At 40.5% G+C, this 26,991-nt stretch overlaps 3 protein-coding genes across 7 annotated transcripts in view; 1 reads left to right on the top strand and 2 right to left on the bottom strand.

Moving 5' to 3' along the window:
* The window catches only part of MYPN (myopalladin), a 69,373-nt gene extending 52,853 nt beyond the window's left edge, over positions 1-16,520 (top strand). For all 5 annotated transcript variants that reach the window (XM_084210283.1, XM_084210282.1, XM_084210281.1 and 2 more), the window contains 8 exons: positions 3,232-3,453; positions 3,892-4,041; positions 4,856-4,935; positions 5,428-5,554; positions 7,022-7,229; positions 7,920-8,085; positions 9,151-9,284; positions 11,830-16,520. In XM_084210283.1, the coding sequence (XP_084066409.1) occupies positions 3,232-3,453; positions 3,892-4,041; positions 4,856-4,935; positions 5,428-5,554; positions 7,022-7,229; positions 7,920-8,085; positions 9,151-9,284; positions 11,830-11,999 (1,257 nt within the window). In that variant the 3' untranslated portion in view covers positions 12,000-16,520. The remainder of the gene's footprint in view (positions 1-3,231; positions 3,454-3,891; positions 4,042-4,855; positions 4,936-5,427; positions 5,555-7,021; positions 7,230-7,919; positions 8,086-9,150; positions 9,285-11,829) is intronic.
* PBLD (phenazine biosynthesis like protein domain containing) overlaps positions 1-26,991 on the bottom strand; it is a 67,466-nt gene that overhangs the window by 17,802 nt on the left and 22,673 nt on the right. The window lies entirely within an intron of this gene.
* On the bottom strand, positions 21,472-21,903 carry ATOH7 (atonal bHLH transcription factor 7; the record flags this gene model as incomplete). Its single annotated transcript, XM_084210532.1, has 1 exon — positions 21,472-21,903. The coding sequence occupies one exon, from the start codon at positions 21,901-21,903 to the stop codon at positions 21,472-21,474; it is 432 nt and encodes a 143-aa protein (XP_084066658.1).

Consider the following 26,991-nt stretch of genomic DNA (forward strand, 5'->3'; position numbering starts at 1 on the left):
GCCAGGAAAAACATCATACACTGCATTCACAGAAAACTTTTTAGGATCTAAAGCAGACACAAGGTTAATTTGGTTAGATACAACTTGAAAACGATTGCTCTAAGTTTTATTTATGTTAGTTGGTTAGATCAATTAAGACAAATCTGCACTTTTTGAGTAGAGGGAAAAAAAGATGTAGTTGTCTCTATCAGTTGTCTCTATCAGCATGATTTGATTTCATCTGTAGGCCACCATGGCTACAGCAACCATACACTATTAATTTCTTATAACATACCATGACTTCTTTTGGACAGCAATGATTCCAGAAAAAAAAAAAATCCATATGAAAATCTGCTGACTAAACTCAGCTGTCTATAAACCATACTGGACTGTACCATCAGGTTGCAATATTTCCAAATTTAACTCCGTTCTGCAGCATTTTGTTCTGCACATTAGCGTGATGCCTTCAAAGTGCAATGGCAATGCCTTCCCCTCTGCTCCAGCAGCCACTCCCTGATTCTTACATGATTCTGCCTTTCTAAAAGGACACAGGGCTGTTCTCAGTATCAAGGGTAAAACACCAATGGCTGAATTTCCCTTGGAACACTAGAACCAGTTCTTGTCACCAGCATGAGAAAATGATCCACTCGGTTGGTGAGAAATCAGAGAAACTCCAGTTTTACACTGGCTTTAACGAGATGAGAATTTGATCTAGAAAGCAATTTGCTGAGACCTGCTGCATGAGAGCAGAAAAGCTGAGGAGATGAAACTCTATCAGGCTGTTTGGTGCTCCCAGCCCCCTGAGGAGGGGCTGCTAGCAGGCTGTGCCTGGCTCCCAGCCCCTGGCACGGCTCACAGGGGCACAGAGCAGCCAGCTCCGAGCTCTGCTTGGCACAGCTGGGCTCCCAGGCCAGCCAGAGAGCAGAGAGGCCCTGGCAGAGCAGGGCAAGGTGGGCAAGGTAAGGATGTATTGCATTTAATACTCATGTGGGGTCAGTGCTTGTGCCACCAGGGACAACACACACACACGTCACAGCTCCATGTGACACACAGCCTGGAGTTTACTCCTCCAGGAGCTCCAATCACTCATGGGATTGCTTGGTCTGACCCCATGCAGCTCCCTGGGCAATGACACAGCTGCTTTTAGAACTGCATGGTACAGGCTGAGTCCCTGTGCAGATTGAATCCAACCTCCCCCAGGGACTCCAGTGCCACAAGGAAGGGATCCTGGAGCATCCTCAGCTCCCTGCCAGCGCTGCTGGAACCTTGCAGCTCTCCTCACTGCTCTGAAGCTGTGTGGAATGAGCAGCCCTGCAGCATCAGACAACAAGGGACCAGTGTCTGCTCATTCATTCATTCACCCAATTCCTTTCCTACCTTCTCCAAGCTGGCTGCCTTTTCCTAGCACAGCTAACCACACAGCATCTACCACCACAGTCCCAAAATCAGAAATTATTTATTCAACCAGAGCAATTCCCAGCTTTTCCTACTTTGTGGCTGCCACACTCTTACAAAATCCTGTCTCCTCAAAACTCCACTGTAATATCTAAACTTTTGGCCACTTCTGTCTCCTTGGTCTCCTGAAGAAAGCAGAAGAGTTTGTCAGCTAAAATTTTTTGCTGCCTCCATCTTTTCTCCCTGCTATCTGGAATCTGTTGGTCAAGAGCATCATCAGCAGTAAGATGGAATGGCTAAATGATCAGGGATGTAATTGCTAGTGTTTGGGATAACTGCTGGTTCTTCAATTAACTTTCTATAAGATCTCAGACAAGATGCATTTTCTGAACCTTGTTTTTTCAGCAAATTGAATATACTAAGGATTGGCTACATCCTTATTTACTACTTGTTGGTTTCTAAAATTCAGTTTTCAATAGAAGCAGGAAAACTCTGGGCTTAAAACCTGCACAAATCCAGGTGTGAGCAAACTGATTAGTCTTCTACAGGTAACACAAGATTTTTCCCCCAAAAGGCAGTTTGCAATGACTTGAGGTGTGTGTGTCAGTGCAGTGGGCAGAGTGTGAGGTGAGAGGTGCATCCAGGTGAGCTGCAGAGCTCCACCAAGGCCAGGACAAACACTGCTTTGGAGGCACAGACTGAAGCTGGCTCTTGCTCTGAGGCTTCACAAGTCACAGCAAGAGAAATTTGGTCAAATGCCTCCTGGTCTAGACAGGAGATTTCCTCATGCAAAACAGCTGAGTGATAAGACATTTCGAATTGAATTCAGGGGATCAGGAGAAAGTTCATAATCACATCAAACTATCTGGAAATGGTCATTTATGAAGGAATATGCTGGGTTTATTGCTTAATCTGTTTAATCTTCTAAGAATTTTAACATAATATATTTTGCATTTTCAGTTACACCACCTAGAAATCTGTCCAAGTTTAATCTGATGTTAATTACTCTGAAAATATTTCCCTTTCTTCCTAATTTTCTCTTTTAGTTGGTATAGTTTTCCTTATTTAATTATGAACTAAAATATACAGCATTCATTTCTATAATTAGCAGGTGATTAATATTTGAATACAAAATCCTCCAAAATTTGTTATGTTTTAATGATTTCTTTTGATCAACAGTGTGCAAGAGTTTTGGGGTTTTTTTCCACAGGGACTTAGAGGAATTACATGTTTGATTTCTTTTGCTGCCTGTGAAAAAACTCAGTGTCATTACACTGTGCAGACTCACGTTGCAGCATCCGTGCCTGCAAACCAAAATCACTTTCATGATGTCCTAGCTTTACTTAGGCTTTTTTATTTTCACTCGTAGAATTAGTCTAAAAGTGCCAATGGCTGCAAATACCCCAGTGTACGAGGCATTTTGTAAACTTTGATTCTATTTTCAGTTTCATGAGAAGGGTGAGACAATAGAGAAGTTGTAATTCACAGCATCCCGATCAGAAGCCAGCTATTTCCTAATTATATATATGGGTTTCTTAGCCTATCAGCTTTTTGCTACACCATGCTGTAGATACCTTAAAACCAATCATAAAACTGCCCTTTGTGGGTCCTACTACAATGCATCTTTCACAGCTCTGTTGCTCCAAAGGAGTCACATTTGTAAGGCCATCTTTTGAAACTTGTTTCTAGCTCCGCTTCTCTCTCGACAATATCTCTCCCATTCCATAACATTTCTAAGTTAGCATTTTTTATCTCCAAGTTTGTGTGAGCCTTCTGTCAGGCCCTGCTCTCTGTGCAGCTGCATCTGCAGGGCCAGGCCATGGCAGCAGGGCTCAGAGTTGTGCCCTGTCCCTGCAGGAATACCGCATCTCCAGCTTCGAGCAGAGGCTGATGAACGAGATCGAATTCCGCCTGGAGCGGACGCCGGTGGATGAGTCAGATGATGAAGTGCAGCACGAGGAAATCCCCACAGGCAAATACATTGCTCCCATCTTTGATAAGAGACTCAAGCATTTTCGGGTCATGGAAGGATTCCCTATTACATTCACCTGCAAAATAGTCGGAATTCCCGTTCCCAAGGTACGTCATTCTCACTGGAACTGCTAAGGAACAAAACCCAGTTTCTGTTCATCCCTCCTGGCACATGGCTCTGTGGAGAGAGCTCCCAAATGAATCATTTCCCCCACCTTTGTAAAATCACAGTATCTGCTCCTGAGCATGCATCAGGCCTTGAGGTCCAGCCACCTGACTCCAGCAGACACAGAGCTGCACAACCCCCAGAACTTCCCAAAGAGAGGAGAACTGGTCTAAGCAGTAACGTGCCCAGAGCCAAGGAAAGAGAACCTGGCAGGCCCAGCTGTGATATGCAGCCTCCTGAACCCAACCTGGAATCATTCTGTTTCCCACTATAACTGACCTGCAAAGTTTATAATATTCTGAAATTGTATTAGCTGTGCCTCATCTTCTGTTATTTTTCTAGTTACTGTTAAGTCACAGGGGTGTGTCTGATCCCTACAGGTCTACTGGTTCAAGGATGGCAAGCAGATTTCAAAGAAAAATACACATTTCAAAATGAACAGAGAAGAAGATGGAACGTGTTCTTTACATATTGAAGCTGCTACTAATGACGATGATGGCAACTATACGATTATGGCTGCAAACCCACAAGTAAGGTGTTTTCTTTTCTTTTCCAAAAATGCTTGTTTCCTCTTTTTCTAATATACATTAATAGGAATACAAATTAGGCCCCATGCTTTGACATCAAGTGGTGACTGTATCACAAATCAGGTGCTTCAGAGCATAGGAGAGGAAACCATGAAAAGATGACTGATGAAACTACTCCCCTGTCACACAGTCAAAAGCACTAAGGACTTTTTCCCATGTTAGTAATTCCTGCCCTATCTCCTTCCCACTCTCTGTTGCTGATAGGTACCTTTTGAGATGTGCTGACAAGACTGACATGATGTTTCAGGCAGAAAGAATAGAGCAGGAACAAACAAATAGTTCAATCAAATTTGGAACAGTTACTAAACACAATTCTATTCTTTATCCAGAATGCAAAGATATGGATGTGCAAATAGTCTCATTCCCTCATGCCATTCTCCTTGACCCCATTTAGAAGTATACATTCATCAGGCAACCTTTTCCAGTTTAAACATTTCTCTTTTTTGAAATTATTTTTCTGTTCAGTTTCTATATGGCTGCATTTTAAAGTAGGCCAGTACAAAGGTACTAGCAGACAGTACCTGTGGCATGAATAAATAAGCAGGGACAGGCACCACTGCCACAGCCTGGAAGAGTTTGGGAAACCCCTGCATCAACTGCAGGCCAAAGGCATTTGCTTTGGGGAAGTGGTATTCTCACTACAGTTCAGCTGCTTTATAAAAATAAATCCTAATGCACTGTAAGGTTCAATATTTAGACTTTAAAATGAAATAAGCCATTAACCAACTATTAATTCTGTTTCCATTTGGAATTGCAGGGGAGGATCAGTTGTTCAGGACACCTGATGGTTCAGAGTGTCCCTTTTCGGGGACGAATATCCACAACTCAGCCTCACAGGTGAAAGAAAAAAGTCCTGCAGACCTTCTTTATGCTTTTTACTGAAGGCATCCAAAATAACCACTGCATTCATTGAACTTCAGTTCTCAATCATAAAGTGGAAATAACAGCAGCAGTTCCCTCCCAACAGGTCACTTCTATGTTTTTGAAGGGCATCCTCAAATACACGGAAGTTTAAATACGATTCCATGTATTTGTTGTAGTGGAGCTAAAGGCAAGGGATGGATCAGCAAAATGAAATCCAGTCAAAAAATGCAAAAATAAGCAAAGGCTGCCTTGGGAGTCCAAGGCTACTACATGATATAGTTAACTGGATAATCTTTCTAAAGAGAAAATATGCAAGACTTAAATTACAATCAATCCATTACTTTCTGCCCTTTTATGTAACTCAAGCTTTCTCTCCATTTTTTCCTCAATTTCCTCCTTTATTTTTAAGCATTAGGGAAAAAAAAATTGCCTTCCAAGCACAGCCATGTGATTTTTGCATTGCAGAACACGGCCCCGGGTGCCAGAGGGAGACAAAGAGGCAGTCCAGGAACGCTTTTTCAGGCCATACTTCCTGCAGGCTCCAGGGGACATGGTGGCACATGAAGGGCGACTCTGTAGGTTGGATTGTAAGGTATCAACTGGTTCTTCTGTTCACTCTCACTTTCCCAACCTCTGGACATGCAGTGCTGTGCGTTTTCATGTTCTTTAATGCGGGCGTGAACATTTTCCATTCCATTTTCAAAATTTTTTCTTAATGCCATTGTCTCTGAGCTGACTCCAGGGATTTCTTTTGACCAAATATTCCATGGGATGAAGAACACAGAAAACACAACCCAGAAACAGAAGGCTCACTTACAGGGTTGTCCAAATTATTAGATGTGTTCACTGTGTCCTTTACCAGTGTGAACTGCAGAAGTTCTGCTCCATTACCAGACTCTTGAACATAATCCAGAATAGCACAAAACCATGACAAAGAGAGGATGCAGAACATTGCATTGTGTCCAAACAAATGTTATCCATTGTATTGGACTGAATTACTGAAAATTAATACTCCCTGAAAAGAGGGAACTGAGCCTAGTTCATTTTCTGCTTCCCCAGCATGCACAGAGGCAGAAACATCCCAATTTACTGATTGAAATCCTGGCATGAAAGAGTTGTCAGAGGTTAGAGTACACAGAGTGAATACTGAACACCTTTAGGAGAATCATCTGCTCCAACATATTCTGGAACTCCTCTATGTCCCTGCAGCAAAGGTGGCAGTGCTGACACTGACCCTGAAGAGGGGAGAAGCTCTGAGGCACAAGTTAATGCCCTGAAGATGAGCAAGACTCATTACTACTTAATTTACGATGTAAAGTTTACAAGGAGCATGCCAAAGAATTTGGTTATTCCTAGCTCTGCTATCCTGGCAGAGCTTGTGAAGCCTTAAAGCATGTCTGGCATTGCACAGACCTGGGAGAGAGCACTCCTCACTCAGACCAGTTCCACTTGCCTCTTTCTCTGCTTTGTAAAATGCTGTTTAGAAAGCAGTATTTTAGAGATGTGTATTTTAGACATGAGTAAGTACTGCTCCCTATTGAAAAGGTTTTTAATATTACAATGCAGTCTAATCTTTCAAAAAATACTTAATTTGTAGTGCTCTAAAGCATGCAAGTTCAACAGCTATGAAGTATTACATTATTCTTCATCAAATTTTACAAAATACAAAGTATTTTGTATAGAACTTTTTTCATCTCTGTTAAACTCTGTAGTATTTTACATCAGGGAATTTGATTTCTATTCAGCACCAAAAAAAGGAAAACTAGCAGATTATTAAGTCTTTTGTGAATCTCATATTCTAATTTCATATTTCAAACTAAGTTTCTTCCTGTTTGACTAAGAAAAATGTAGATATTTCATGTATTTTTAAATCTTTTCACTTGTTTGTTTTCTGGCTTTCTCCCTTTTGGAAGCAGTCAGCAGAGAAACAAAAACTGAGATATAATCAAAAATAAAAAAAAATCTTTTAGGGCAAGATTTTGAGATGATTGAGCTGGCATTTGTAAAAAGGCCTGGCTCTGCTTGGACACTGGTGTGGAGCTGTTTCCCTGTCTCCCAGGTGAGCGGGCTGCCGACCCCAGAGCTGACGTGGCTCCTGAACGGCAAAGCCGTGCTCCCGGACGGCAGGCACAAGATGCTGGTCAGAGAGACCGGGGTGCACTCCCTGCTCATCGACCCTCTCTCCCAGAGTGATGCTGGAACTTACACCTGCCTTGCCACTAACAAAACAGGACAAAACTCATTCAGTCTGGAGCTCACTGTTGTAGGTAAGAAAACTCGCCTCGGTGATGAGGTTATCTGCATGCATTTCTTCAAACTTACCTTACATAGTTTCCCTACAGACAATCAGAGTTAATAGTTAATAAATAGTTAATGCACTGAGAGTAGGAAAATCCCACAGACATGTCATTTTTATACATATATTTCCCTCCCCAGCTGATGGAGGGAAATGGACCTGGTGCTCAGAGGAGTGCACTCCTTTTACTAAGAAAGTGTCATAAGAATTCTGCCTCATTCTCACCCACCCTCACTTTCTCCCCAGAAAATCCTTAGGGTTTGAATTCATAATATATATGTGGAGGTATTCCAGATTTCAGCCCGAATTTTATTGGTTTAAAAATGTTTTTAAATAGAAAAAAATTAATCTGAATATTGCTCTTTAATAAAGCCTTAAAACATGTGAGATATTGAAATTTATAGATCTGGCATTTATTTTCTGCATGTTTAGACCCATTAGACATGCATATATTCTTTTATGAACTTCAGTTCTGCCTATTATTTACTTTATGTTCCCTTACAGAGGCTACATAATCTTCCACTACATAATCTTCCAACATCTCACTAAAAATTCACAACCTGCTTTGGTATCACAAGAATAATTTTAAATCATGTTCTCCCATACTATTCAAAGAGAAACAAAGAATAAAATATCTGTTGCTAAATAATTCTTTTTCCAGCAAAGGAAGTCAAAAGAGCCCCCATGTTTCTGGAGAAGCTTCAGAACTGTGGTGTTCCAGAAGGCTACCCTGTCAGATTAGAGTGCAGAGTTGTGGGAATGCCACCTCCCATATTCTACTGGAAGAAGGACAACGAGACCATCCCATCAAACAGAGAGAGGATGAGGTACTGTAACACCCATGCCTGAATTTTCCACCTGCTTCCATGAAAACCTCTGTGCTGAGTACAGATATTGGTGCTTTTTTAAAGATTTCTACTTCAGCATATATCTGATTTTTAGTACTTTATTTCACTTGGTTCCAAGTAACAACTTGATGCAATCACTGGATCTTTGAGATCAGCTTCACACACACCAGCTCCTACACCACTGCACCCCAGCATAAGGCAAATTGTGTAGTGCAGGGAACAAAGGGTGAAATGTTCCCTTTTTTATTAGGGCACAAAATGTCCTCTTGTCCTGCAAGCCCGTGGTTTCATTCCAGCTCATCCAGAAACAAAATCTGAAATTTCAGAACATCCTGGAACTTCAAGTGCTCTGAAGTGCTCATCTCACTCTTCCTTTATAATGAGAGAAACACTTGGCTTGATAAAAAGGACCAGCCTCAGCCTGGAGAGCAGAGGAGTCTCAGTTCTGTTATATCCTGCTGAAAAATTTTCCTGGAAATTGCAGCCACAAAGTCTTAGATCACTGGAGAGCAAAGGAAGTGGAGGGAACAATGAAGCAGGTTTCTTTCAGAGTGTCAGCCAAACAAATCTTTTTGATTTTCCCACTTGGTCATTTTCTCACGGAAAAGGGTGCCCCAAGAAAGTTTCTGACCGGCTCTGGTTGCTGTAGTGAAAAATATCACAACTTTGTACAAGTGCTCTTGTATTTTATGTTCTTGTTCCAGCTTCTGAACTAGGAAAAATACAGTAGGATTGTGCAGCAGCTTTGCACAGGTTTGGCTCATTAGTATTCAATAAATAATGCTAATATTAACATATACAGAGTAACAACTCAGCTCCCACAGTCACACCACAGCTGTGCACAACTGAGAGGAGCCAGACCAGATCTGAGATTCCCTGAACATTGTTTGAGGCCATACTGAAAGCAAATCTATTGATATAGACTGCTGCCTCTCTGTGAGTAAAGATGACAACGTATCTCTTTCACATTTAATATACATCTTTTAAAACCTGAAAGCTGATGTACTCTTCAGAAATACTAATTCCCAAACACTTGTTTTCCAGCATGCATCAAGATACAACAGGGTATGTCTGCCTCCTGATCCAGCCTGCCAAGAAAGCAGATGCTGGCTGGTACACCTTGTCTGCAAAGAACGAGGCTGGCATTGTCTCCTGCACCGCTCGGCTCGACATCTACGGTAGGTATGGGCTGGGAAGGAAACCAGGGCCCAGCTGCCTCTTGGTCTGCCTTTGACATGGGTAGAAATCAGTGTCACAGCTTCCTAAGGGCCCAGAAGAGATCTAATGATACAGCTAAATGGCCAAACCAGCCCTGCTGCACCGCTGCGAAGGAGGGAAAGGACAAAAAGCCAAAGCAGGGGATTTGCACGATGTTCTCTGCTCCCATTTTCCTCCTCCCAGAATCCCTAGACACACAAGTATGTATTTTCAAGTTGAACCTTAACTCTATTGCCTCTGACAAGCCTGTGCTACAGCCCTGACCTGGCAGAGCAATGAACTGCACACAAGAAGCAGATCCCTTCTTCCACAGAGCACGGGGATGCAAACCAAGCAGAGCCTAACTGATGGGGGCTATTTTACATCCAATACATTTGTCTAGGACTCAGAAGGCCCCAGCCCACCTCAAGAACTACAGCACATCATAAATCTATTACCTCTGCAAGATGGAATAGAAAAAGCAGAGTATTTTGATCACTTAAGCAATATAATAATACAGAAAGCATGTTCCACAAACTGGATTATATATATATATATTTTTTTTTATATACACACACATATATATATTCCACAAACTGGTTGAACGTTTTCAAACTCATATTTCCATTTTGGTTTTTAAACCTTTCCACCTAATTATCAGAACCGAGTCGCCAGTGCATCTCTGTCAGCCTCCTGCCACCTTGTGGTGGTATGGGCAATAGTAATGGAAGGCTCAAGAGAGGCTGATTTAAGAAAGGTGAAACAAAATTTTAAATTTCCTTAGGTGTCTAAATGCTGAAAGAAATACATTTTCAAATGAGGAATTCAAGGCCCAAACAGGAAAATACAGAAATCAAGAAATGCTTCCCAATTCCAACCACATTTTCTAAGATATGCAACTCTCACCCCAAAGTGAGTGGTGGAAGTCATTTTTCTTTGTGCTATTTTGAATGAGTGGGGTCAAGAGATGGAAGGTGTGGTATGATTTGCAATTCTGCACACAAAGAAAAATAATAATGAGTAAATAATGAGTTCAAGTAGAAACAAATTTGGCGCTGCAAGAAAAAAGGAGGCTCGTTTTAAAATATTTCCAGATAGGGTTAAAATTCAGCATGGAAAGACATTTCCTGTCAATGTAGATTGTTGTCTCCCACATTAAAAACCTCACAGCATTGGAGCCTGAACCTGACTTCCATTTTCATACCCTTTCATTTTAACTGCTGACAGATATGTCTCTCTAATTGGGGTGCAGACCCATAGGGATAAACACTGGCAAAGATAATATAATTTTCCCTTGTCTGAAGTGTTTTAGGGATAGGAACTACTAGGTATTATGTAATATAATATTTTTACAAAATTTTAGTAGTATTTGTTCGTATGGGAGCATGGGGAACGGTACTTTTAAATTACTGAATATGTGTCCTTGGAATACATTTCTTTCAGTATTTAAAAAAAAAAATCTAGAAAACATGTTAGTAGTTGCAACAACTACATGGCAATAAAAATTGCAATCACTTCCTTGAAGAAAAGCCATCCAGAGGATGAAGCAGAACAGAATCAGAGCCCTGGTCACTTTGTTCATCTCTGTTCATGCTATATAATTTTTTAGTTCTGATTGCAAGGGCTTTGGAGAAGGCTCCAAAGATTCAATCATTAAATTTTGGACTTTGTGAAATCCGTGCAAACATTGCCATTGACTTGAACAGGGATGAAATTTTATCTGTAGACTTCAACAGAATTGCTGAACATACAAACAATACCAATGCTAACATTTGAAAGAACAGACCCTAACCCAGAGAGCCCATGCTGGGCTCTCTTCAGGGATGTTGGGACCAACTTCCCAGGTGTGAAAAACGCCCATCACTTGTTCTTAAAATTTTAAAAGTTTAATAGTAATGAAATGGTTATAAAAATAGTAATATAATTAGAGTAATAATAATTTGGACAGTTTGAATTAGGACAATATGAGACAATAGAAACAAAGAGTTATGGACAGTCCAGATACCTTTTTCTGTGCAGCACAAGCCCAAAAAAGGCCCCAGGTTAACAGAGGATTAACCCTTAAAAGCAGCAGCCTGTTGCACATTCATACAGCTCATCCATGATGCATCAATTCCATTCACACACAGTGAATGGGCAGTGTCAGCTTCTTCCTACTAATCCTAAACACCTTCAATCCTTAGCCAGGCAGGAAGAAGTCAGTTTCTTCTGATAAGAGAGCAGTAAATTCTTTCTCTGAAAGATTTAGGCACCCTGTGGCTGCTGTCTGATGCAGGTACCTCATTCCTTTCTTAAAAAAAAAATATCCCACGTACATAGTTCCTATTTTAACTACAAAAGTTACCTTTTAACTACAAAACTGCATTTACCATACTAATGAAATGTTAATACAGCACTACTAATCGATACAACAAAACCCAGGTAGGAAATAGCTGTGCAGAGCCATACAGTGTGCAGTTCTCACAGGGGTGTGGGGGCTGATTTCCACTGTGGCTTGGTGAGCCCGTTGTGTTTCTGTCGCTGCAGCTCAGTGGCACCGTCAGATCCCACAGGCACTGAAGCTGCGGCCCGGGGGCAGAAGTTACACCAACCTCAGCAGCCAAGGACTCGACATCTTCTCTGCCTTCCCAGCTCCAGAGAGCCCCGTGCTGTTCTCATCCCCGAGCCAAAAGCTGGTGGAGAGTGAGGAACTTTGAAAAACAAACACTTGTTCCAGTTGGCACCTGCGGAGATACTTCGAACTGTGAAAAACTAACTAATAAAAACAAGAGAGGTACAACTCACCATGCTCAAGGTTTACAAGCAACTTGTTTGTAATTAATTAAGTGTTCTGCTGCTGCAAACGCCGCAAGTAACGTATGGTACGAGACTTTTGCATATGATTTTAATGCAGGATAATTGTGGTATGGAGTGTTGTGCAATAAATTCAGTACTGTGTAGTTTGCTAAGAATTACATAGTAAACATAGTTTTCAGCACCTAAAAGCCAATACCACTTTTACTTCTTGAATTAGAGCTACTGCACTGTAGCTGCCACGGTAAGGATTGATGATGATTAGCTGGAATGAAAACACTGACATTACAGTAACACCAATCCTGAATGAGGGTAAACAACAAGACTTTGAATGTAATTTAAAAAAAACATGCCAAAGAATCACAAAGCACAAGTTAAATGGAAAAGATGTAACTCATTTTTATATATGATTATTATGACAGCCTATTCTAGAATTTTGGAACTCCAGACTAGGTAAATAGAGCATTTCATGTAGGTACAGCTGTATACCCTAAATATTTATATCTGTGTGCGTGTGTACTCTATGAACTGTGTATTCTTGGTGTAAGGGTTCATAAAATAAGGTACAGGGCATGTGCATAAGGCACAAAGGAAATGGAAATTCCTCCTGTCTGAAGCATGTTCTCTTGAGCCCATAGCTGAAACTATTTACCAGATGTGCTTCATACTTTTTTCTTTACCATGTTAGTGATCCTCTGACTTTAACATGGATGATACCAAACTTGTAACTTCATGGCTTTTAAATATCAGTCTCTTTTTCCTAATTTTTAATGGGATTCTACCATCTAGCTCATTTTATAGCTAAATGGAAAGGAATAGTGACCTGGTAAATTTTCATCACCATTTAGGAAACAATCACAAGTGTGGTGTCTAACAGGAAGACAGAAAATTCTGTTAATATACAAAAGTTAAGAAGTTAAGCAACAGTTATATGCAAAAAGCTAAAAAAACCCCACCAGTAGCAATAAATAAGGCAAATTACTGAAAGCTCAACAGAAGGTGTTAAGTGACAACACTTAATGATTGATTTAAATATATTTGCTATCTATATAATTACATCAATACCCCCAGCTGTTAGAATCTATGACTGTTTAAGATGTTTTCCTGCATCTTTAAATTACTGCTAACCCTCTCTCTAGACATTGGTTTCAAGCACTTCTTACTGCTTTCAACATGGCTGCAGAATGCCACAAAGTCATGATCAAAGTCCCAGAGATGCAAACAAATTTTAACAGATACTTTCATTTTAGACTATTTTTGGGGATTATTCAAATTTAAAATTTTAACCTTAAAAAAAATCCATATGCAAAGAAAACAATGAAGAGTTATGTTAAGAGCAAAAGAGTATTGGATATAGTCAGAGACTGAGAATATCTTTCACTGAACTTCCCACAAATAGAGCTTCTGTTGTTCCTAACTGTTGATTCCCTCAGGATTTAGAGGAAGTGTATTCCTTGTGTTGTTTTACTTCCCACCTGAGTGAACACCATAAAACAAAACCATCATTATAAAAACCATCTTACACTCTTGTTAGGAATCTCAGGAACTCAACCCAGACTGGACAGCCCAGAAAGCTAAACCCCAGTGTTATCCTAAGGGTTAAAACAAGGTACAGGTGCTTCCAAGGGAAAGCAGATGTTGCCCACATTGTACCTCTTCCCTGGCAAACAAAATAAAACTCATGCCTATTGAAAGTGATGCATTAAGTGACTTCAGTAATGAGATGCAGAACTGTGGGTCTGATCTTCTAGGATAGAGATTCTACTGCTCCTGTAACCTTCGTTTGGTTCTTAGAATGGCTTAAGGATTCCAAAACTACACCCGAAATTTCAAGTTTCCCACATCAGTTACTACTCTTGGAAAAATAATCCAAGAAAAGTTTTTGGATTCTGCTTGCTTAATTCAGTGCTGTTGGGAAAGGGAAAGGTAGGAAATTAAGACACAAAAGATCAAACTCTCATCTGGCCTTGCCATCATTTCACAAAGCAGAGAGCAGGTTTTGAACTCAAGTATTCCAGGTTGTATACTGGCCATCAGGCTTTATCCCTCAGCACAAGTTTAGCCAAGAGATTGCCTGCTTAGAAGTCCCCTGTGGCCCCTTTTCCTGGCTGACAGTGAGGGCTTGGACCAGATGACCCCCTGAGCTTTTTTTCAGACCTAAATCACTCTACACTTCTTAAATTATTTTATTTTCCACTGCCTGTCTAGATATCCTACCTGGATTAAGTCACCTGTCAGCTGAGTAGAAACTAAGAATTCAAGCAAACACAAACTCTTCCTTTTTGCTGGACTCTAGCCCATTAGACAAGCCCAGCTACAAGAGCTCTTCACAGAGTGTAGAAGAAAGGAATGTGGTACTCAGCACTGGAAGTACCAGGTTGCATCCAGTGCTGGAATCATACTGGTCACTATTACTGACAGCAGCAGTGGTTCTCTCAGACATCACACCCAAAAACTCAATGCAAATTGAAAGACAAAGTGCACAGTGCAAACATGCAAACCATCTCTGTTCACCTTTTCTCTGCAATACCAGAGGAGCGTCCCCAAACTCACATCATTATAACCTGAGCTGCCATGCTGGCCATTATGTGGTAAAATGTTTCTTAAAATGTCCATTCAGTTCTTTGGAGGTGGGAGGACAAGAAGCTGAAAGACTTTTCCCAAAGATCTGTGTAAGAAGGATTAAACCCCCTCTTAGTCATTCAAGAGGGGGCCCCAGAAGTCTCAGCGAGAGTCAGGCTACAGAAGGTAGATCACCAAAAATGTGTAATATTCTCTCCTGAACAGGATTTCCTAGCAAAAAGATCAAAACCCTTCACATTTTCCTTCAAAATTCACAAGTCAGCAATTTCAATTCCTTCCAGTAGCTCAGATGAAAACCAGAGCTCATAGCCTGGTCCCAAATGGTCTGTAGGTGTTACATTTCCTTCCCTAAATAAATGGCACAGGACATTTCCCCTCTGTGTGTGCTGAGCCCATGCAGAGAGCCTGCAGCAGGTGGGAATGGATGTCAGGGCTGTTTGACAAGTGCTATTGATGTGCTCATCACAGGGAAGAACTTGCAAGAAAACGACGCCAAAATTATGTTTTTGTTGTTAAGTGGTGGAAAAGAAAATGGGGAGAAGGTCTGTGAAAGGGAAGGACAGCAGGACAGTCCTGTGTTGCCACAGGATGTGCTAGAGCCACTCTGCTCCCTCCTGAACAACCTGGCTGCTCCTTGCTGCTCTTCACTGAATAACCAGCCCCACACCAACACAGCTTTCCATTCTCTTATTCAGGGCAGGCTACTGCAGCAACAACACTTCATGGTACACCTTCCACTGAAGTCATTGTTAGTTCCTAACTTCCAAAACCCATGAAAGCACCCCAATGTGGAGCACAATGCTGTGCAAGTGTGATACAGAAATGCTCGTGTTTGGAACCTCTCATGTGTTCACTGATTCCCAGTCTTGCAGGTTTATTTGGTTTCCCATTTCCTGCACAACCAATCAGAGGCACAGTTTATTGCACACTACAGCAGAAATTCCATCTTTTGCGTTGCATTTCTAGGTTTCAAAAAGTTTTCTTCCTGCTTTAAACTTTTGGTCCAGACTGATGCAAACCCAGCCTAGAGCAGCAATTACATTTGGGGCTGCATTGATATCATTGGACCTCCTGCCTTAAAACCACTGGACTGAGTTCCTTGCTTCCACATGGGAGGTGGAGCAACCCTTCTGAATGCCTCACATCTGCTAACATGAGGAGATGAGAGCACACACTGCAAAAAAGGAAAGTCTGCAGTTTGCATCTCAATGTGTAAACAACTGCCAGTCCCAATTGTTTACAGCAATTGGAGGTACTTCAAGCAATAAATCTGGAATACAGATTCATTTAAGAACTGTGTTCTTAATGCTACCAGGTTTAAAAGCACTAGTTTCTGAAAAATGTCTTTACAAAACCTAATGAAATATTTATACTGTTAATACTGGAGAAGTGATTCATTGAAAATTGCCTCATTATTTCCAATACAAAAATGTTCACTTTGAGCCTTAACATTCTAGTTACTATTTCTTCTTGATTAAAGTTGATATTTTTAAATTTTTTTTTCCAAAGTCATTCTCACTGGCAAGAAAAATGCTCAGTTTTATAGTATATTTTAACTGCACATGAAAGGAAAAAAAAGCCACCTGACTGTTCAGTATTGTATTTCCCTTCATCTCACCTGAACTTAAATAAATGCTTCAGAGTTGCATACAAGACTGTGTCCTTCACATGTTCAGATAATTGTGAAAATGTGCAACAATACCAGAAGTTTTCTCAGAACTTTGCTGTGACAGCTGATTAATGAAATCAGACTACATTATTTAGAAGAAAATCATAAATATTGTCAAGTTATATACTAGCCATGCTTCTAGCAGGTAGCTGTGAAATAAAGTTGCTTTTTTAAACAATTCTTGGTATCAGTTCTAAAATATACTTCTGTGGAATTTTCTTCTATTGCTTCTATTAATGCCTTTATACATCCTCTCTCTCTCTCTATATATATAGTCCACTATAAGGAGCCATTTACTGCATAATCAAAAGAAATCTTGGGCCATATGTGTGTGAATTTAAATGGAATTCTCCATTTATACCAGTGGGAATTCTGTTCAGGAACTGCCCATCCTTTATGATCACACAGTCTGTTAGTAACAGGAACCACAGTTTTGGAAAGAAATGGAAGAACATTGAAGAAAATCTCAAAATGTTAGAAAATAATATTAGTATGCAGCCCAGGCTGCAGGAAGCCAGTCAAAAATGAACTTCTTATTCCTTGGAGTTACATATGGAGACACTTCAAGCAAATTTTGTAAGGTATCTTTTGCAAGGCATGCTAATTTCTGTACAAATGAAAACTGAACTACAAATGAGAAAAAAAAATAGTAGACAACATGAAAATGTACTCTTTAGTAGAAGAGATATTTAAATATAATACACGGGGTGGGCTAGGGGTTTTGAAGCCAGGTTTGCTTGACATGCAATTAAAGTTTAAAATACAGAGAATTTTTAAGTCCGCAAGTACCAGGTGAAATCAATGGGTTTTTAAGATATCTGTGCAGAGGAAACACTGGACTGCTTCTTCCATGAATAAACATGCCTTCATCCTCAGTGCACTTGGCTTTTTCCCCTGGATTTTTTGTAGAAATAGAAGAGTTGAACATATTTAAAGCAAAAAGCAGCTCTTCTGTGAATTCTTTTAAAAAACTGGATAAACTTCACTCCTAAGCTACATAGAACCACCTCCATATTGCTTAGCCGAAATAGCTGGAATCCCAAGAGTAAGGGGACCTGTGTTAAGGCAAAAGGAATTGATTTCCTTTGGCAAATCAGTTCCTCTGGCCTGAAAATAGAACTTTTTAAACATTTCTTTTACTTCACAATTGAGAGGGAGCGAGCTAAATCTTGAACTACCTACCTAATGATACTCATGCTTCCCCCCAGGAGGAAGGTGCACTGGCCTTGACTTCACAAATGTAGAGCTGAGGTCAGGGACATTTTTACTTTGAAGAATGGGTACTGCAGAACCATTTCAGAATTCCAGCCAAGAACTGAGACTTGCCCTGGGTGTATGTATAGTACCAGATGGACTGTGCACTAAATACCTCATAAATGGCGAGATGGAAGATAAAAGCCTAAAAATTTGGGATGAATGGAATTTGAAAGACATGCTGATGATGAGGAAGAAAGCACTGAGGTTTTATTACTAACACACATTTTGGGAATGTGCTACCCTAATTCTGCCTTTAGCCACTGCCAAGTCACAGCAGTTTAAAATGCCACTCGAGTTCCAAGCACAAAAATAACTCTGACCATGTCAAAACAGGGTGATATGATTGAAGAATCACAGAAGCACAGTACCTGTAGCTTCAAATACAAAACCCTGCAGCAAGTTCTTTCAGAAAAATAGAGGGTAATTTCCCACAAATAGTTCATTAGAATTTCACAGTGAGTTTCAACAGTGAAACACATATCTGTGCAATATGCAAGGCATGCTAAATGAAGCAAGCATTTGTCACCCCCAAATCCCCCACAATAACAATTACAGTGATAACTGGGTGGATGGACCTGATGTAGCACTGATACTACAAACAAAAGTATTTCTGGTCTGCACAAAGATTGATGAGCAGACAAAACTCAGCCTCTAAGAGTACACCAAGCTCTGAGCATCTAAGCTTTGGCTTATTTGGAGGCCTAATAGAAGCCATAATTATTTAAGGGGAGGGGGTATGAAATGCCCACACCAGCAAAGTCCAGCACAGAAGGTGGCTCAGAGCACCAAAAAGTCAGTGGGGAACAAATATTTGGGAGCAATAATCAAAGCCAAGTCAAACTGTCAAATTTACATTTCACAAATGTCACTGAAGGATTTGTAAAGGAAAGCTATTAAATCAATGATTTACTGAATGGTAGTTGTGCTTGAGAAGTCCCAAGCAGCATGGATATTATCTGCTTTTCAAACTGCACTCAGAATTTTTAATGATCAAACTTTCCCATCACCTCAACTCACTGCCCAAAAGGCTCTGACAGATGATCAATAGACAGACAGCTGTCTGTGCACTATGCAGAACTTAGTCTGCTGCCTTCACTACTACACTAAACTGAAACTCCCATCTTCAGCACTGCACCCTCCCAAGAAACAAAACCAGTACAGCATTAGATAAAATCACTAATTTCTCAGCAGCAATATTACTAATTATAAATAAAGGTAGCAAGAAACATTCATGTCCCATTAGCACAACAAAATCTAAGAGAATGGGGATTACAGGGGATTATAACCTTAGCCCTACTGATCAGAAGCAGAGATTGATACCATGACCTGACTTATAAGTGCTCATCACCTACATAATGTGCTGAAGTGCTTTGCAAGACTTCAGTTTCAATTCTTAATAACTTTTGGTAACATGAGCACAGATATTTTATGGTTTGTGTTGATTTGTTCCTCTTTATGAGAGTTTATTACCATTTAATATTTTCCTGCATACTAATCCATTACTTTTTTAACTATATCATCATATGCAGCAGAAAATAAAGTACAGTGCTGCACAGAAGAAACAAAACTGGAAGATAAACGGCTGTTAAGTACTTTTACCTGAATTACTGCAATGTCATGTCCCACAAAAACAAATCATATGTCAGTAGAACAGAAGCATCAGTCATGTTCTTGCACCCTATTCTGGCAATTATCCTTTTGTACTGTATTCCCCTTCCCACCCCAGCTTTAGGCAATCTTTCACTAATCCAAGCTTTCTATGTCATATCATCACATGACTGATTTGCATCCAATTCCTGCTTCAGTATGGAAAACCTACTGCTGTTAGCAGCACAGGTGAGACTTTCTGCCTGAAGTTTACAGCTTATACATTAGGGTAAGATAGCACATCATTTAATTAAGAGTTGTATTCATTGTTATTATATACCTAAACTTGCCACTTAATGGTAAATAATATTCACACAGTATTCACTTGACTATACGATGGACAACAATTATTTCAACTGCCTGAATAACATGACTTCATATCTCTGAGGTTGAACCCACTTTCAGCCTGCTAATAAAGATCTGATGTAATTCACACGAAGCAAGGCCCATATTTTAATAATTAACACCATTCATTACCTTTAAAGAGGCTAAATACACATTAGAAAGCGCATTCCTGAATGCCAGGGTTTAAAGGAGAGAGTTGCTCAGAAGGCACAGTGTGTTTAAGGCAGCCTGAAAGCCATCCTCCCTGGCAGAGAGCATGCAGCTGGCAGGGCAGGAGAGGCAGGAGCCTGGGAGGGACAGGCACAGGGAAGGACTCTGCCCTGCTCCTGCAGCACAGCCCCTCTCTCCCAAACACGGCTTAGTTCCTATTCATGCCTTTGTTCTTCTCTGAAAGCTGCTTAATTGTCGAAAATAACTCCTATCAAAGCTATTCTTTTGTCATTTGAAAGAACCCTCAAATATCGGACATGGCAGCAGCCAGCAGGGAACCCGCCAGCCTTCCCTGCTGGAAATCCACCGCCAGCTGTTGTGGGGCAGCAGCTCGTTCTCCCTTCCCTCTCCTGGCTAACCCCAGGGAGGGATTTTCTCTGCAATCTCCCCTGCTGAAGGATGCAGCAGCAGCATCCTTCAGCTCCACAGTCTGCTGCCGCCACAGCGGGCACCGACAGCTGAGCCGCTGCAGCCTCTGCACCCTGCTACAAACACGTCTGCTTCCCCTCCATCCTCTCTCTCCTCGTTTCTTCATTTTCCCAACCTCCTTTCCTCTTCTGCCTTTTCTCCCCAGACCCCTCTATCCGCCACAAGTGAAAGCAGCAAGTAAACAAAAGGCCATTCAGCACATCGCCAGGGCTGAAATGAACTCAACTGCTCTACAAAAATGCTCCATAATTTCTTCCCCAAATTCGTACATAAAATACACTCCTTACTGTAACTGGGAAGAAAATATCATTTGCTGGTTATTTCTTCAGTACATTAAACTGCCAGGATTGGGATAGAAGTAGTGAAATATCTGGGGTAGAAAAATCCACTAGTGAGTAATTCCTAGGGTAGGAATTTCAGATATTTGGTGAGGACATAGTATAAAAAATGCTTTATTTAAAATTTACAAAATCTGTTCTTGTTTCCAGATAACATAAGATTAAAAAATAAAATCCCATCATTTAAAGCCTACAAAAATCTAGAAGCTTAGGTTATTTTCACACAAGCATTCTCATTTGTGGTATACAATCACAAACCATTGAAAATAAAACATTCCTTCCATGACTTGAAACCAGCTCTTTTTCGAGCATACAAGAGACACCACAAATTGGATTAAAGCAAACCTACACAACTTTGGAACCCATATGTCAAACTTACAAAGTTTAAGAAAGTTAGTTCTCTGAGGACTAGAACTCCAATACATTATAAAACTTTTTCCATGTGAACCATTGATGCGAAAAGACAGCAAAGAACAACTTTAAAGCTGACATTAAAAGAAAAACATGGAATGAGATCCATTTCCGGCGCTGTTCCATTCATTTACACCACAGGTCAACTCGTCCCATGATCTATAAAAATACTGTCATGATTCATCACAGTAAAATAAGACACCAAAAAACTTCTTTAATTAAAGCATTAAATACACTAGATAAACTAGGAAACAATTGCCAGAAATACTTCAGATTAAAAGTATAATTTCCACCAGCATTAAATAAATCCATTCACCTTAAATGCCTTTTGATTTTAGGTCTCAGAGCACATTTATTTTGTCAAATAAGACGCAAACAAGAACGAGCCATTGTAACGCCAATATTACCTTAATCAAGCGGATTTAACAATTAGCAAGAGTTAATTACACATCTGGCCTGCTGCACACCCTCGGCTGGCAAGAAGCTCTAGTTAGCTATCTGGAAGTGCTCGGGGTGGTAGCCGAACACCCTGTGCGCGTAGGGATCGCCGTCGGCCGCGCCTTTCTGCGCCGGGTAGCGGTGGTAGCCGTCGCCGTGGAAGTGCTCGCAGTGCAGGCCGAGCCACTCTCGCTCGCTGCTGAACCTCTCCGCTTCGGCCAGGATCCTGGTCAGAGCCATGATGTAGCTCAGAGCCATCTGCAGGGTCTCGTACTTGGAGAGTTTCTTATCCTGCCCCCACTGCGGCACCACCTTCCTCAGGCGGTCGAAGGCCGTGTTGAGCCCCTGCATGCGCCTCCTCTCGCGGGCGTTGGCCGCCAGCCTCCTCTTGGCAGCGTTCTCCAGCCTCTCCGAGCTGCACTTCACCACGCAGCCCGGCTCTGCCACCGACCCCAGGGCGCCGGACTTACAGCTCTTCATATCCTTCAGCTTCACGCGCTCCGAGATGGCCTAGCAAAAATTGGCTTCCTAAAAAGTGGTAAGGAAAGCACTCATGGAGTGACCCTCATACCACTTCAATCTGTTTCCAGATAGAAATTATGGAGTATTTTTTTGCCTTCTAAAAAAATAAATATAATTAAATAGAAGCTCTTCTGGAAACGCCTGAAAATTGTTTCTTACGGTTGAAAGAAAGAATGAAGCATTTTTTATGTCTTACGCTTTCATTCTTTTAATTTCTTTAATCTCAAAGAGAGAGAGAAAACGATGAAATCTCCATTCTCAAAATGTGCGTTACGAAGAAAACGGTCCGTTGAATCCAAGAAGGATCTTGCTGGATTAAAAGCACAACAACTCCAAATGGCAGTTTCAAGTGAGAGCAGTCCTGCCTCGGCTGAGGAGGGGATTCTGTGACTCCCTAAGAGATCTCTCTTTGCTTGGCTCTGCCGGCCAGCAGGGATGGTGTGGAGCGGACACGAGGAGGCTTTATAGGAACACAAGAGCTGAACAGGTGGTGGCAGGTGGGCGGGCGGCACGCTGCTGCCATCCCAGCACCTTCCCACCCTGGGAACTACAGGGGGAAAAAGCCAAACAGTAAAATCCCAACATTACAGCCTTCATCTGCTGAGAAGTCTTCCAAAGCCATTCTGTCCAGCCCTAACAACTTGCCATCTGGAGTAGTGTCTGGCTGGCCCCACAAGACTCTGGGCAGTTAAGCAAAAGACCCTTTCAATGGATAATCTGTTGCAACTCAGGGGGGAAAAAAAAAAATCTCTGTGCATTGTAGTATTTGTACATTAAAACACGTGAAAATTCTGGCTAAGGGTTGAGGATAGAAGAATAACTGCATTAATCAAACAGGAGAAAGAGCTAAAAGATACATGGCCAAGAATACCATTGTTTTGCACATATGGTACCAAAATAAGTAAATTCAAATTATTAGAAACCCTCCACCATTCGCAATTTTAATACTGTATAAAGTATACAACGTTGTAATCAGAGTAGTATCTTGAGAAAAAAGGGGATCATATGTTTGCCTAGCAGCAAACTCAAAGTCATTAAAATAATTCAAATATATTTAAACAGTTAAAATGTAGCAATAGATTTATCTAATAATTGCAAAAATATTTAGATGGGCTAGGATAGTTATGCACAAAAACGTGTAAGTATACTCATCACCTGAAAACTGCCCTTTTTAATACACCCTATTAAAGTACGTATGTGTATTTGACATGAATTAAAGGTGTATTTTTAGTACTGTATTTCTAAATAAGTGACAAGAATAAAAGAGGACGTGAAAAACAAATCTGCTTGCTGGCAGCAAGGGATCAATTCTGCTATACTGTAATGCCAGAGGTATTATGTGTAATGCCACAATATACACACACCCATGCTCCATAATTACATCTTTCTTTTACTGTACTTGTATTGTACTAAAATCACAACTACATAAACATACAAGGAAATATCACATGATCTTTTTATGATGTACACAAAAGGAAAAAAAAAACCTGCCACACAATGATTTATTATCTGTATTGATTTCAAACTTAATTAAATTGTTACCAGCATTCATAAATTAGTAACTTTTTTCATTAGAGACTGAATACTGTATATTTATTTAGAACTATAGCTCAATTGTTTTCATTATGACTCCAAAACTTGGTGTAGTTGTAAACAGCTGATTAATCCCTAGCAAAAGCAATGACAATGAAATGAGGTTGAATAATCCAAAAACAATAGGATGCAATTGAACACTAATGGACTCCAGCATGACAGATGTTGGACGTCGGCTGTTACGCCCAGTTGCTCTGCTCTTAATATTCTGCATCCTAATGATCATGAGCAGAGATGATAGTTGGGGTAGGGAGCCTCCATTATTCCATTATCAAAATGTATGCCACTTCTTCAATTTTTAAAGAAGTGCAACTTGGTCAGGTTTCATTAGAAATGTTGGACTTGGCTATCTGTGTGCGCTGACCTATTCTCCAAACATAAAGGGCCGCTAGCGCTCGCCACTTTCTGATTGTCTGTGTGAGAACAGCTCCCTGCAAAAACCCCACAGAAACATATGTCTTCCCTAAAGGATCAGCAATTAGAACTTGTGAGATTGCTGTTTCTGAAGATGCTCCATGGGAAGGTACCGCATGTGCAGGAAAGAAGATCCACATCTGACCTTCATGCTATTGCTAAAGAATATTGCAGTGCTCCTGCAGCCTTCTAGCCCTAATAAGTTTGTTAGTTAAACCCTACGTCTCTTACAGTGAATGCCAGATGATTTTTCATGTAAAAGAACACCAGAGAATGAAGGTGTTCTGTAAGTTAATAAATACCGTGTGTTCTCATGAAATAGCTGCTACTCAATTCAGGTAGTTAATTGCTCTTCATCTGAAGAGTGCTGCTAACATCGTGCCATAAATACAAAAAGCTCCCCTTTAAACAGAGTACTGTAGTTTTTCACTTGGCAGCAGTTTTCCTTTCTCAACTTAATTAGTGCTGGCAGTGTAAGTTACACTGAAGACTTCAAATATATTGAAAATCACAGTGCTTCAGAAACCTTGTATTTTCCTTCACTAATGCACAGTAACTCAGCACACAGCAGTGCTGTTAATTCTCCCTTCCTAATTGATTCACCACCATCATGCTTTGACTAACATACTGCTGTAATCTCAGGAGAGAAGCTGTGATTTATCTCCCCTACTGAACACGCTGGAACTCCAGCTTAAATGATGTACTATCAAATCACAGGACAAGAGCCCAGATCCATTTAGACTAATAACAAGCTAATAACATTTTTATAACTCACAGGCAAAGCTAAAAAATGCTGGCTGATCAAAATACCTGGTTTTCCTCACTTAAAATTTTGTAAATTTCCTGCTCTACGAAAGCAAAATACAAAACATATCGAGGTCTTATTCACACAATCTAGTTCATTTGCCCAGCCCCATTGCATTGCCTTATGATAATGTTACCTCAAACTAAAAAATAACCTCCTTTATTGTTCAGTGAATAAGAGAAAGGCTATCAGTTGGAATTTTCACAGGTTTCCTTCACTCAGTTTGATTTCCTCTATATTTCAGCCTGTCTCAATTAGCATTTATGTAACTGTATTCTCTCCTTCCTTTAATTTTAATAATTCCTCACATATATTACTATTTGAAATATTTTTTAAATTATTATCTATTTTTTAAAGCTGTTACTATATCCTGGTGTGATAAACTTCTGTGGTGCTAAAACCTTTTCTTAAATCCTAACTTATATTAGTTTTGTGGGTTTTGTACATCAACCATTTCTCAAAAAATTCCCTTTACTTCTTTTTTCCTCATAAGATAGTCTCGAGCCAGAAAAACACCAGAATTACCAGAAGGAAGCTCTATGCCTACCCAGTTGCTCAAAATTCAATCTTTGATTCTCTAACTATGCAGGTACAAATTTAATGCTACTCCACAATCCTCACAGCTTTATTCCTGAGTCATATTTTAATTCTAAACCAGTTTAATTAACCAAAATATTATGTCTCCCTCAGAGAAAAACAAGAGACAGATAAGAATGCTATTTCAGTCATAAACCAGATTATTTTAGCAACTTCAAGTCACCACCAACATTAGGAAAATAAAGAAGAGTTTCAATTCATTAAAGAAATTAGGTAGTTTCAGGATTTATGACTACATACATAAACCCATTCAAAATTGTCTGCTAGGTATCCAAGTTAAAAACTCAGATGCAATTAGTGCAGCACCCACTAATAGATTAATGTCTTTCACCTGTACTACCATGGAAAACACGATCTAATTACTTTGATTACTTTTATTGGGGACCGACTGGGATACCAGATACTAAATTTAAAATGAAATGAAAGTAACATTTCTGGTTAAAGTCTAATTCCTCCCTACTTTCTCTACCTGTATTTATAAAAACATATACAAGCAATGTATCAAAAGAAGAATCTTACCTCTCCCTTCTAGCCAGAACTATTTCCTCTCAGGTAGATCCTTTCTAAAAGGCTCAAGACTCGTCACCACTGCTGTTTACCCTGAGCAAAGCAGAAGGAATGGCATGCTCTATGCTGCCTAATTAAGAGCAGGTGGGTAACTACCAAAATATGACCATCCTTGAGGGCCCAATTTCTTCTAACATTTGACTCAGCTCACAAGACAGGCTAGAAATCCGTGGGGTGCAGAATCACTTCTTTTCCTGCCTTGGTTATTTGTGTTGTTTTCCCTGGCACAGCTACAGAAGCATCCAAAACCAACAATTCACTGGAGAATGCTGTATCCTGCAGGGACACTTAGTAACTAAGACTGGAAATGGAATAACAATCTACAGCTGCAGGAGGAGTTTGCAGTCTTTTCACCTGGGGCTTCCCACCCTGGCACTGGACACCTTTTCCCATAAAGAACAGTTCACTTTCCTCTTCAGTCTCTCTGGGCTGAGCTCTTCTTTCTAGCAGCCAAGAGCCTGTCCCAGCTGCACTTCAGGCTCTACCTGCCACACCACCCTCCAGTTACCCCTGACATTCACCCATTTCTCTTCTGTTCCACATTATCCTTCTCCCCTCCCTCAGGTGAGGCTCAAAAAGCAGAGCTTTCCCCAGTGATCCTGCACAGAACACCCTTTCAACATAACTTTGTTTGAAAGCATACTTTTGAAACAGGAAGTCAGAAACCTCTAAAAAAATCAAAAAGGGTAAAGCTGTCCTTTTACCATGTTACTAGAGGAATGTCTTGAACATTTAACTGCTTCTCAACTACATTATATATTGAATTTGGCTACATTATGTACCTTTGTATACACACACAATAGATCATGAAAGAAGTTTCCACCTTGAATGATATGGTAACCCACTGAACCACCAGAGCAGCAAAAAAGCTCTGCTGTATTACAAAGCTAGTGAATTTTCCAAGTATCATATACATGGCATGTGCTTAAAAATACAGTTTTCTGTCAAGGTCAACTGCACCTGCACATGCTCAGCAATCTGCAAAAGCTATCCTGATGTTTTTCACCAGACACAACCCACCAGAGCACACACAGTGAGCTGGCACAAGGCTCACTGCTCCAGCAGAACCG

The sequence above is a fragment of the Fringilla coelebs genome (assembly GCF_963513975.1).
Source record: "Fringilla coelebs genome assembly, chromosome: 8".
NCBI lineage: Eukaryota > Metazoa > Chordata > Aves > Passeriformes > Fringillidae > Fringilla > Fringilla coelebs.